The sequence below is a fragment of the Heterodontus francisci genome, chromosome 48, assembly GCF_036365525.1.
Source record: "Heterodontus francisci isolate sHetFra1 chromosome 48, sHetFra1.hap1, whole genome shotgun sequence".
NCBI classification, from domain to species: Eukaryota; Metazoa; Chordata; class Chondrichthyes; order Heterodontiformes; family Heterodontidae; genus Heterodontus; species Heterodontus francisci.
Genome location: NC_090418.1, coordinates 8,390,159 through 8,403,522, shown reverse-complemented (window position 1 = coordinate 8,403,522; position 13,364 = coordinate 8,390,159). Strand labels below are relative to the sequence as shown.

The 13,364-nt window shown below is 47.0% G+C and overlaps 1 protein-coding gene across 12 annotated transcripts in view; it reads left to right on the top strand.

Moving 5' to 3' along the window:
- The window catches only part of LOC137357514 (GRB10-interacting GYF protein 2-like), a 113,287-nt gene that overhangs the window by 47,945 nt on the left and 51,978 nt on the right, over window positions 1-13,364 (top strand). For 11 of the 12 annotated variants that reach the window (XM_068023865.1, XM_068023864.1, XM_068023875.1 and 8 more), the window contains 2 exons: window positions 7,812-7,852; window positions 8,176-8,349. In XM_068023865.1, coding sequence (XP_067879966.1) covers window positions 7,812-7,852; window positions 8,176-8,349 — 215 coding nt within the window. The remainder of the gene's footprint in view (window positions 1-7,811; window positions 7,853-8,175; window positions 8,350-13,364) is intronic. The other variant, XM_068023867.1, reaches the window with a different exon arrangement.

The following is a 13,364-nucleotide window of genomic DNA, read 5'->3' as shown; positions in this document are numbered from 1 at the left end:
TTGTGAACTGTGAGGAGGATAGTGTAGAACTTCAAAAGGACATAGACAAATTGGTGGAATGGGCAGACAGGTGACAGATGAAGTTCAATGCAGAGAAATGTGAAGTGTTTCATTTTGGTTGGAAGAACATGGAGAGACAATATCGAGTAAAGGGTACAATTCTAAAGCGGGTACAGGAGCAGAGGGACCTAGGTGTATATGTGCATAAGTCATTGAAGATGGCAGGACAGGTTGAGAGAGCAGTTAATAAATCATACAGTATCCTGGGCTTTATTAATAGGGGCATAGAGTACAAGAGCAAGGAAATTATGTTAAACTTGTATGAGAGACTAGTTCGGCCTCAGCTGGAGTATTGCGTCCAGTTCTGGGCGCCGCACTTGAGGAAAGACGTGAGGGCATTGGAGAGAGTACAGAAAAGATTCGCAAGAATGGTTCCAGGGATGAGGAATTTCAGTTATGAAGATAGATTGGAGAAGGTAGGACTGTTTTCCTTGGAGAAGAGAAGGCTGAGAGGTGATTTGGTAGAGGTATTCAAAATCATGAGGGGTCTGGACAAAGGAGATAGAGAGAAACTGTTCCCACTTGTGAAAGGATTGAGAATGAGAGGGCATAGATTTAAAGTATTTGGTAAGAGAAGCAAAAGTGACGAGGAAAAACTTTTTCACGCGAGTGGTCAAGGTCTGGAATGCGCTGCCTGAGAACGTGGTGGAGACAGGTTCAATTGAAGCATTCAAATGGGAATTAGACAGTTATATGAAAATGAAGAATGTGCAGGGTTACGGGGAGAAGGTGGGGGAATGGAACTGATGGAATTGCTCTTTCAGAGAGCCAGTGCAGACACGATAGGCCGAATGGCGGCCTCCTGCACTGTAATGATTGTGATTCTGTATGCAAAGTGACTTCAGCTTGCCTCAGATTTGTGCTGGACCAGTGTTGCCAATTTAATCTCTCTAAGGCTGCCAGTTACTTGGGAACTTAGGTGCTGTGGAGCTGTGCTCTCACTTGAGCTTGTTTGAGATTACTCACAGTGCACTAATTGGCTAAGATGAAATTTTTGTCCTTCCTAGTCTGGTGGGTATTTATTCTCAGGTGTTTGGGATGAAAGAACAGTGTTGTAAGCCGCTGTGCCACCCTTTCCTCCTTTGCTTTGGGTTAATGGTTTGTGACTGCACATTTCTGTAAATAAGATGCAATGCTGTTTGCTGCAAAGATCCACCTGACATCCTCCACTGGTGGCTCAGTTTGTGAAGGTAAGGTGTAATTGAACTATGCAAATGAACTAGGGTCAGGGTTGGATCCTTGGTCTCTGCTCAGTTACCTGATATTAGCCAAGCTGTCAGTGGGGAACACTGCAATTTGACTTCACCATCCCTGGACCAGGGAGAGGAAAGATCAGCCAGGATTCATGTTCCTGATTGACCATCCACTCGAGCCGCTGGCAAATGCTTATTTCAGACTGGAATAGCGTCGGGCTGCAATATATACCATGGTTGCTGATGCTTATTGTCTATATCCGCAAGTGAAGAGTGCATGCAACGGGGACTTGGATTTCCAGAAGGCATTTGACAAGGTGCCACGTAAAAGGTTATTGCGCAAAGTAGGAGCTCATGGTGTAGGAGGTAACATATGAGCATGGATAGAAGATTGGCTGGCTGGCAGAAAACAGAGTATGCGTAAATGGGTCCTTTTCTGATTGGCAGGATGTGACGAGCGGAGTCCCGCAGTGGTCTGAGCTGGGGCCTCAACCTTTTATAATTTATATCACTGACTTAGATGAGGGGAGTGATGGCATGGTAGCTAAATTTGCGGATGACACAAAGATAGGAAAATATTGTGAAGAGGAATTAGGGAGGTTGCAGACCAATATAGGTAGGTTGAGTGAGTGGGCAAAAATCTGGCAGATGGAGTATAATGTGGGAAAATGTGAAGTTGTTCACTTTGGCAAGAAGAATACAAAAGCAGAGTATTACTTAAACGGGGTTCTAGGTGTTCTAGTGCAGGAGTCACAAAAGGTTAGTATGCAGGCACAGCAAGTAATAAAGAAGGCTAATGGACTGCCATCCTTTATTACGAGAGGAATTGAAAATAAAAGTAAGGATGTGATGCTTCAGTTATACAGGACATTGGTGAGACCACATCTCGGATACTGTGTGCAGTTTTGGTCTCCTTATTTAAGGAAGGATGTAAATGCATTGGAGGCGGTTCAGAGGAGGTTTCCTAGATTGATACCTGGAATGAGCAGGTTACCTATGAGGAAAGATTGGGCAGACTGGGCTTGTTTTCATTGGAGTTTAGAAGAGTGAGGGGAGACTTGATTTAAGTATAAAAGATCCTTAATGGTCTTGACAAGGTGGATGTGGAAAGGATGTTTTCTCTTGTGGGTGAGTCCAGAACTGGGGACCACTGTTTTAAAATTAGGGGTCACCCTTTTAAGACTGACTAGGAGAAATTTCTTCTCTGAGTTGTGCGACTTTGGAATTCTCTGCCTCAGAAGGTGGGCGGAGGTGGGGGTCATTGAATATTTTTAAGTCGGAGGTAGATAGATTCTTGTTGGGCAAGGGAATCAAAGATTATCAGGGGTAGATGGGAGTGTGGAATTCGAGACAAACAGATCAGCCATGATCTTATTAATTGGCAGAGCAAGCTTGACGGGCTGAATGACCTACTTCTGCTGCTGATTCGTATGGTTGGTGCCCATGGAATGTACCCAGGAAGGGTCACTGCCTTTATTAGAGCAGGAAACTGCCAAGATCAAAGTATCTTGCTGGCCTACTGAAGTTTCAGCAGACCTTTTATAAAGTGCTGTTAAAGAGACTTGTTAGTCAAATTAAAGCACATGATACGAGAATTTCTGAACATGGATAGGAGTTGACTAAGGACTAGGAAATGTGTTTTTGGGTGCTTTTTGACCTGGAGAAATGTAAACGGTGTGGCCCACTGGTGTATTGTAAGGAGCTCCTTTATCTTTATTTTCTGTCTCTATTTTTATATCTCTTTAAATTTGTCCATGGGGTGGCAAGGTTGCATTTTTCTTACTCATCCTGTGTTACCATGAGGAAATGGCTGTGGGGCCCTCTTTTCGAACTGTTTGCTGCAGTCTGGAGTGGAGTTGGTTCTCCCACAATAATGTTAGGTAGGGAATTCCAGATTTCTGACCCGGTGGTGATAAAGGAATGAGGGCACATGTCCATCAGGATGGTATGTGACCATGAAGATGAGGGTGTTTCTACTCCATTTGCTTACTCATCTTCCGTTGTGGAAGTGGGTGAAGTGTTGTTCATGAGTTACTGCAATGCATCCTGTGCATCTTCCATACTGTTGGAGGGGCTGGATGTTAAGTCCGTTGGCAAGGGCATTGATCAAGTGCACTGCTGTATCCTTGATAGCTTTTGAGCAGTGTTATGGCTGTATCCATCTAGGTAAATATTCCATCCCATTTCTGACTTGAGCCTTGTCGATGGTGAGGCTTTGAACAATGTGTCGATGAGCCATGATGTTGAAATGGCTGTACCATTCCAACTTCTGGTCAGTGGTGACTTCTTGGTGCTTGGTGGTGATAGGTGCCATTGAAGGTCATAGGAAATGACTGGGCTTTATCTTTACCAAGATGGTAATACCTAGCTTGTATGTGGTGTGAAAGTTATCAATTATCTACCAGTTGTCAACCAAAGCCTGAATGTTATTCAGGTCTTGTTTCAGGTATGGCGCCAGCCACTGGAGGTTTTTCTCTTTGGCCTTCAATGACTTGCATATGACTTGCACACACACGTCAAATCCTGCCTTCTCCTTTATTTATATATCTATATATGAGTTAATTATATTATGTGGACATTGCAGCACTTCAGGAGACTCGCCTCCCCGCGAGTGGCTCTCTAGCAGAGCAAGACTACACCTTCTTCTGGCAGGGCAGGGATCCTGAAGAACCAAGACAGCATGGAGTGGGCTTCGCCATCAGAAACTCCTTGCTCAGCATGATAGAGCCTCCCTCAAATGGCTCGGAACGAATACTGTCCATCCGACTGCTCACCACCTCTGGTCCAGTACACCTACTCAGCATCTATGCTCCAACACTCTGTTCCGCACCTGAAGCTAAAGACCAGTTCTATGAACAACTCCATAACATCATTAGCAGCATCCCCAACACCGAACACCTATTCCTGCTGGGGGACTTTAATGCCAGGGTTGGGGCCGACCATGACTCATGGCCCTCCTGCCTTGGGCGCTATGGCGTTGGAAGGATGAATGAGAACGGGCAGAGACTGCTTGAGTTGTGTACCTATCATAACCTCTGCATCACCAACTCGTTCTTTCACATTAAACCCTGTCACCAGGTTTCATGGAGGCACCCAAGATCACGTCGTTGGCACCAGCTGGACCTCATTGTCACAAGGCGAGCCGCCTTAAACAGTGTTCAAATCACACGCAGCTTCCACAGTGCGGACTGCGACACCGACCACTCCCTGGTGTGCAGCAAGGTTAGACTCAGACCAAAGAAGTTGCATCATTCCAAGCAGAAGGGCCACCCGCGCATCAACACGAGCAGAATTTCTCACCCACAGCTGTTACAAAAATTTCTAAATTCACTTGTAACAGCCCTTCAAAACACTCCCACAGGGGATGCTGAGACCAAGTGGGCCCACATCAGAGACGCCATCTATGAGTCAGCTTTGACCACCTACGGCAAAAGTGCGAAGAGAAATGCAGACTGGTTTCAATCTCATAATGAAGAGCTGGAACCTGTCATAGCCGCTAAGCGCATTGCACTTTTGAACTACAAGAAAGCCCCCAGCGATTTAACATCCGCAGCACTTAAAGCAGCCAGAAGTACTGCACAAAGAACAGCTAGGCGTTGCGCAAACGACTACTGGCAACACCTATGCAGTCATATTCAGCTGGCCTCAGACACCGGAAACATCAGAGGAATGTATGATGGCATGAAGAGAGCTCTTGGGCCAACCATCAAGAAGATCACCCCCCTCAAATCTAAATCGGGGGACATAATCACTGACCAACGCAAACAGATGGACCGCTGGGTTGAGCACTACCTAGAACTGTACTCCAGGGAGAATGCTGTCACTGAGACTGCCCTCAATGCAGCCCAGCCTCTACCAGTCATGGATGAGCTGGACATACAGCCAACCAAATCGGAACTCAGTGATGCCATTGATTCCCTAGCCAGCGGAAAAGCCCCTGGGAAGGACAGCATTACCCCTGAAATAATCAAGAGTGCCAAGCCTGCTATACTCTCAGCACTACATGAACTGCTATGCCTGTGCTGGGACGAGGGAGCAGTACCCCAGGACATGCGCGATGCCAACATCATCACCCTCTATAAAAACAAAGGTGACCGCGGTGACTGCAACAACTACCGTGGAATCTCCCTGCTCAGCATAGTGGGGAAAGTCTTTGCTCGAGTCGCTCTGAACAGGCTCCAGAAGCTGGCCGAGCGCGTCTACCCTGAGGCACAGTGTGGCTTTCGTGCAGAGAGATCGACTATTGACATGCTGTTCTCCCTTCGTCAGATACAGGAGAAATGCCGTGAACAACAGATGCCCCTCTACATTGCTTTCATTGATCTCACCAAAGCCTTTGACCTCGTCAGCAGACGTGGTCTCTTCAGACTACTAGAAAAGATCAGATGTCCACCAAAGCTACTAAGTATCATCACCTCATTCCATGACAATATGAAAGGCACAATTCAACATGGTGGCTCCTCATCAGAGCCCTTTCCTATCCTGAGTGGTGTGAAACAGGGCTGTGTTCTCGCACCCACACTTTTTGGGATTTTCTTCTCCCTGCTGCTTTCACATGCGTTCAAATCCTCTGAAGAAGGAATTTTCCTCCACACAAGATCAGGGGGCAGGTTGTTCAACCTTGCCCGTCTAAGAGCGAAGTCCAAAGTACGGAAAGTCCTCATCAGAGAACTCCTCTTTGCTGACGATGCTGCTTTAACATCTCACACTGAAGAATGCCTGCAGAGTCTCATCGACAGGTTTGCGTCTGCCTGCAATGAATTTGGCCTAACCATCAGCCTCAAGAAAACGAACATCATGGGGCAGGATGTCAGAAATGCTCCATCCATCAATATTGGCGACCACGCTCTGGAAGTGGTTCAAGAGTTCACCTACCTAGGCTCAACTATCACCAGTAACCTGTCTCTAGATGCAGAAATCAACAAGCGCATGGGTAAGGCTTCCACTGCTATGTTCAGACTGGCCAAGAGAGTGTGGGAAAATGGCGCACTGACACGGAACACAAAAGTCCGAGTGTATCAGGCCTGTGTCCTCAGTACCTTGCTCTACGGCAGCGAGGCCTGGACAACGTATGCCAGCCAAGAGCGACGTCTCAATTCATTCCATCTTCGCTGCCTTCGGAGAATACTTGGCATCAGGTGGCAGGACTATATCTCCAACACAGAAGTCCTTGAAGCGGCCAACATCCCCAGCTTATACACACTACTGAGTCAGCGGCGCTTGAGATGGCTTGGCCATGTGAGCCGCATGGAAGATGGCAGGATCCCCAAAGACACATTGTACAGCGAGCTCGCCACTGGTATCAGACCCACCGGCCGTCCATGTCTCCGTTATAAAGACGTCTGCAAACGCGACATGAAATCGTGTGACATTGATCACAAGTCGTGGGAGTCAGTTGCCAGCATTCGCCAGAGCTGGCGGGCAGCCATAAAGACAGGGCTAAATTGTGGCGAGTCGAAGAGACTTAGTAGTTGGCAGGAAAAAAGACAGAGGCGCAAGGGGAGAGCCAACTGTGCAACAGCCCCAACAAACAAATTTCTCTGCAGCACCTGTGGAAGAGCCTGTCACTCCAGAATTGGCCTTTATAGCCACTCCAGGCGCTGCTTCACAAACCACTGACCACCTCCAGGCGCGTATCCATTGTCTCTCGAGATAAGGAGGCCCAAAAGAAAGATATATGAGTTAATTATATTCTGGAATTGGGTATATATGGCATCAATATTTTCAGGCACAAATGGTAAACTGAGGGTGGTCAAGAGGATGTAGATTGTCCGATGAAATATACTGCGAAAATGAGTGGCAACATACACTAAATGGTAAATGCTCAAAAGAAATAGAGGAGCAGAGTGAGGCTGTCAGATCTTTAAAAGTGGGATGCTAAGTTTTAAATATAGTGGCACAGTGCACAAAAGCAAAGAGGTAAAGCTAAATTTGTACAAGTCTATTATTAGGCCTCAGAATATTGTGTCTAGTTGGGTGCCCTACTTTTAAGCATGATGCCAAGACTATGGACTGGATGCAGAAGAGACTCGCTGAGTTTATAGCAGGACTTAGAAGCTTCATTTTTGAAGAGAAACTGGAGCTGATGCAGGTATTTTGAAATTGAGGAATTTTGATGTAACTGGTAACTGGAGGGCATTAATTTCACATCGAATAAAGGGGGAAGTCTAATTTTTATTTAAAAAACATCAGGTTGTTAGGTTGTTTACCAAATACAGTGGTAGAAACGGAATCCATAATGGCAGTTCAAAGGGAAGTGGGTAAATATTTTAAAATAATTTTACAGGGTGTGGGGAAAGCTCTTGTGGAGACCTGCACGGGTGCAATAGGTTAAGCCGACTGCTTAGCTGTAAAATATCATAGTTTGATTCTGCTGTGTCCATTTGTGTGATCTGGAGTACATTTGGTTGCTCCATACTTGCCCTTTGTACGGCTAGCTGGGAAAAGACTTACTGCAAGCAAGGCTAACTGTTCTTGAGTTGTGATTTTTCTTTTCTCCTTGGTGCGTTTCTATTTTGAGTATTTGTTTTCCAACTCCCAATTCTTTATTTCCTGCAGGGGTGACAGAAGATTTGAGAAGCCTGGACGTAGAGATGGAGGTATGGTTTGAATTGTGAGGGAAATCTTATTAGTTTTTCTTATAATTCTCTCTGGGGGTCCCATATTGATAAAGGCAAAGTAATTAGAAGTTAATAGCCATCAGTTGTTATGGAAACTAATCCATACTGATTAGCTTGATTAATATCCAATGTAGATGTCTTCATAACATAACATCCACGTAATTTCAGTGTGATGTTAAAGTTAGAATATGAACGCTTTAACAGTACAAATACAAAATCTGACTATCACTCTTCCTCCCCAATGTCTTTTTATCATCCTCATCCTCCTCCTCCTTCCTTTTTCTCCTCCTCTTTCCTTTAAGTACGGGTAGGGTTTGAGGAAGTAGCTCCAACGTCACGCAAGCAGGATTTTGCACGATCCGACAGTGAGAACTGGCGAGCCATTCGAGAAGAACAAAATGGCGAAGAGGATGATGGAGGCTGGAGGACGGCTGGAGCAAGAAGAGAAGGCGACAGGTGGCGGCCCCCAAGTCCAGGTAGCCTTGAAAGGCCATTTCCAACTTGTGCAAGGGTTTGCATTTGCCTTTCATAGTGCTCTATATAGTAATAGTGGAAGCATGATAACTAAGATCCACAGTGGATGGGTGGGCACGGGACAGTAATCATAAGGTCATAGTCTCAGAGTAAGGAAAGAGTGAAGACATCCGACCGTTAAACTTCGGAAAGCCAGGCCTTAGAAGGATATGCATACAGGTAAGAGGAGAATGGCGCAAGGCTGAAAAAAGGGGTGGAGTTGTAGCTAAAACAGACTTAATGCCACTGCACCCTCAGTTATTTTATGTCTAACTAGGAATTTTAAGTATAGTGGGTGGCAAAGGACACCCTGGTTGATTTGAAGGTGATTAAATCTATTAGCAGTCCACACTGTGGAAGCTGCGTGTGATTTGGACACTGTAGAGGCTCGCCTTGTGATGATGAGGTCCAGCGGGTGCCAATGACGTGATCTTGGGTGTCTCTATGAAACCTGGTGACAGGGTTTAGTATGAAAGAACGAGTTGGTGATGCAGAGGTTGTGATAGGTAAACAACTCCAACAGTTTCCGTCCATTCTCATTCATCCTTCCGATGCTACAACCCCCAAGGCAGGAGGGCCATGTGTCATGGTCAGCCCCAACCCTGGCAAGTCCCCCAGCAGGAACAAATGTACGGTGTTAGGGATGCTACTAATATTATGGGGTTCCTCGTAGAACTGGTCTTTAACTTCAGGTGGGGAGCAGAGTGTTGGAGCATAGATGCTGAGTAGGTGTACTGGACCAGAGGTGGTGAGCAGTCGGATGGACAGTATGCATTCTGAGCCATTTGAAGGTGGCTCTATCATGCTGAGCAAAGAGTTTCTGATGGCGAAGCTCACTCCGTGCTGTCTTGGTTCTTCAGGATCCCTACCCTGCCAGTAGAAGGTGTCGCCTTGCTCCTTTGGACCCCACTAGGAAGGCCGAGAGGGGGATTTTTGACGCTTGGGCAACTCACAATCTCCATACATTCCGCCCAGGCATGCACCATGGAGAGGTCACTCCATAGTGGCCTCACAGCGACCAAAACAAATGGATGGTTTTAGTTGCGGGTTATAAGTCAAGCTCAATTTGCATAGAGATTGGGTGCCACGGGTTGCCTTTGTTGGTGTGAGAGGTCATCGCATCTCACTGGACAGCTATCGCCCGCCTCAAACCGGGCAGTCCACGGTCAGAAAGGTTCTCTCCTGCCACAATCCACCTGCTTCAATGGGTGCTTGGAGCTCAGGGTCATTGCCCGACAAGTGGACTGTAACACTGCACCAAACAGCACGACAAAAAAAAGGAAAGAAGGTACCAGCCCTTCAATTTGCCAGCTGGAACGTCAGAACTGTGTGTCCTGGCCTGTCGGAAGACCTTACACAAATCAATGACTCGGAAGACCGCCATCATTAACAACGAGCTCAGCAGACTCCATATGGACAAAGAACAAAGAACAGTACAGCACAGGAACAGGCCATTCGGCCCTCCAAGCCTGCGCCGATCTTGATGCCTGCCGAAACTAACACCTTCTGCACTTCCGGGGCCCATATCCCTCTATTCCCTTCCTATTCATATATTTGTCAAGATGTCTCTTAAACGTCGCTATTGTATTTGCTTCCACCACCTCCCCTGGCAGCAGGTTCCAGGCACTCACCACCCTCTGTGTAAAAAAAAAAACTTACCTCGCACATCCCCTCTAAACTTTGCCCCTCGCACTTTAAACATATGTCCCCTTGTAACTGACTCTTCCACCCTGGGAAAAAGCTTCTGACTATCCACTCTGTCCATGCCACTCATAACTTTGTAAACCTCTATCATGTCGCCCTTCCACCTCCGTTGTTCCAGTGAAAACAATCCGAGTTTTTCCAACCTCTCCTCATAGCTAATGCCCTCCAGACCAGGCAACATCCTAATGAACCTCCTCTGTACCCTCTCCAAAGCCTCCACGTCCTTGTAGTGTGGCGACCAGAATTGCACGCAATATTCTAAGTGTGGCCTAACTAAAGTTCTGTACAGCTGCAACATGACTTGCCAATTTTTATACTCTATGCCCCGACTGATGAAGGCAAGCATGCCGCGTATGCCTTCTTGACTACCTTATCCACCTGCGTTGCCACTTTCAGTGACCTGTGGACCTGTACGCCCAGATCTCTCTGCCTGTCAATACTTCTAAGGGTTCTGCCATTTACTGTATACCTCCCAATGCATTAGATCTTCCAAAATGCATTACCTCACATTTGTCCGGATTAAACTCCATCTGCCATTTCTCCGCCCAAGTCTCCAACCGATCTATATCCTGCTGTATCCTCTGACAATCCTCATCATTATTCACAACTCCACCAACCTTTGTGCCGTCCGCAAACTTACTAATCAGACCAGCTACATTTTCCTCCAAATCATTTATATATACTACAAACAGCAAAGGTCCCAGCACTGCACCCTGCGGAACACCACTAGTCACATCCCTCCATTCAGAAAAACACCCATCCACTGTTACCCTCTGTCTTCTGTGACTGAGCCAGTTTTGTATCCATCTTGCCAGCTCACCTCTGATCCCGTGTGACATTGCAGCACTTCAGAAGACAAGACTCCCTGCGAGCGGATCTCTGAGACGTTTGGCACTGGTATAGCTGCAGGAACTGCCGGAAACATGCCAAAGGTGACACATGACCGCCTTAGGTGTTTCACTCCGGATTTTCTGTTAGGGTTTACTCCCTTAGCCTTGGTCTCTCCTGAAACGCCCACAAGGCAGTGGGGTTTCTGATAGTGTTCACCAACTAGGCAGTGGGGTTTCTGATAGTGTTCACCAACTACACCCTGGTGTGCAGCAAAGTTAGACTCAAACCAAAGAAGCTACATCGCTCCAAGCAGAAGGCCACCCACGCATCAACACTTAACAGAATTTCTTATACACAGCTGTTAAATAAGTTTCTAAATTCACTTCAAAAAGGCCTTTAAAACACTCCTGCAGGGGATGCAGAGACAAAGTGGGCCCACATCAGAAACGTCATCTATGACTCAGCAATGACCACCTTTGGCAAACGTGAGAAGCAGAATGCAGACTGGTTTCAATGTCACTTTGAAGAACTGGAACCCGTCATCACCGCTAAGCGCACTGCACTCTTGAACTACAAGAAAGCCTCCAGCGAGTTACATCCGTAGAACTTAAAGTAGCCAGACGCGCCGCACGAAGAACAGCCAGGCGCTGTGCAAATGACTACTGGCAACACCTATGCAGTCGTATTCAGCTGGACTTAGACAACAGAAACATCAGAGGAATGTATGATGGCATTAAGAGAGCTTTTGGGCCAACCATCAAGAAGATCGGCCCCCTCAAGTCCAAATCAGGGGACACGATCATTGACCAACGCAAGCAAATGGACCGCTGGTGGAGCACTAACTAGAACTGTACTGCAGGGAAAATGTCACTGATACCGCCCTCAATGCAGCCCAGTCTCTGCCAGTCATGGATGAGCTGGACGAACAGCCAACAAAATCGTAACTCCGTGATGCCATTGATTCTCTAGCCAGCGGAAAAGCCCCTGGAAAGGACGGCATTACCCCTGAAATAATCAAGAGTGCCAAGCCTGCTATACTCACAGCACTTCATGAACTGCTTTGCCTGTGCTGGGATGAGGGAGCAGTACCACAGGACATGCGCAATGCCAATATCATCACCCTCTATAAGAACAAAGGTGACCGCAGCAACTACCGTGGAATCTCCCTGCTCAGCATAGTGGGGAAAGTCTTCGTTTGAGTAGTTTTAAACAGACTCCAGAAGCTGGCTGAGCGTGTCTACCCTGAGGCACAGTGCAGCTTTTGAGCAGAGAGATCCACCATTGGCATACTGTTCTCCCTTCACCAGCTACAGGAGAAATGCCGTGAACAACAGATGCCCCTCTACGTTGCTTTCATTGATCTCACCAAAGCCTTTGACCTTGTCAGCAGACGTGATCTCTTCAGACTACTAGAAAAGATTGGATGTCCACCAAAGCTAAGTATCATCACCTCATTCCATGACAATATGAAAGTCACAATTCAGCATAGCGGTGCCTCATCAGACCCCTTTCCTATCCTGAGTGGCGTGAAACAGGGCTGTGTTCTCACACCTACACTCTTTGGGATCATCATCTCACTGCTGCTATCACATGCGTTCAAGTCTTCAGAAGACTGAATTTTCCTCCACACGAGATCAGATGGCAGATTGTTCAACCATGCCCTTCTTAGCGTGAAGACCAAAGTACGGAAAGTCCTCATCAGGGAACTTCTCTTTGCTGACGATGCTGCATTAACATCCCACACTGAAGAGTGTCTGCAGAGACTTATCGACAGGATTGCGGCTGCCTGCAACAAATTTGGCCTAACCATCAGCCTCGAAAACCAACATCATGGGACAGAATGTCAGAAATGCTCCATCCATCAATATCTGTGACCGTGCTCTGGAGGTGGTTCAAGAGTTCACCTACCTAGGCTCAACCATCACCAGTAACCTGTCTATGCAGAAATCAACAAGCGCGTGGGAAATACATCCGCTGCTATGTCCAGGCTGGCCAAGAAGGTATGGGAAAATGGCGCACTGTCACAACACAAAAGTCCGAGTGTTTCAAGCCTGTGTCCTCAGTACCTTGCTCTAAGGCAGCGAGGTCTGGGCAACGTATGTCAGTCAAGAGCGACGTCTCAACTCATTCCATCTTCGCTGCCTCCAGAGGATCCTTGGCATCAGGTGGTAGGACTGTATCTCCAAAGCAGAAGTTCCCAAAGCAGCCAACAAACCCAGCATATACACCCTACTGAGCCAGAGGAGCTTGAGATGCCTTGGCCATGTGAGCTGCATGGAAGATGACAGGATCCCCAAGGCTCGTCACTTCAGACCCACCGGCTGTCCGTGTCTCCGCTTTAAAGACATCTGCAAACGTGACATGAAGTCCTGTGACGTTGACCACAAGTCATGGGAGTTAGTTGCCAGTGATCGCCAGAGCTGGCGGACAGCCATAAAGGCGG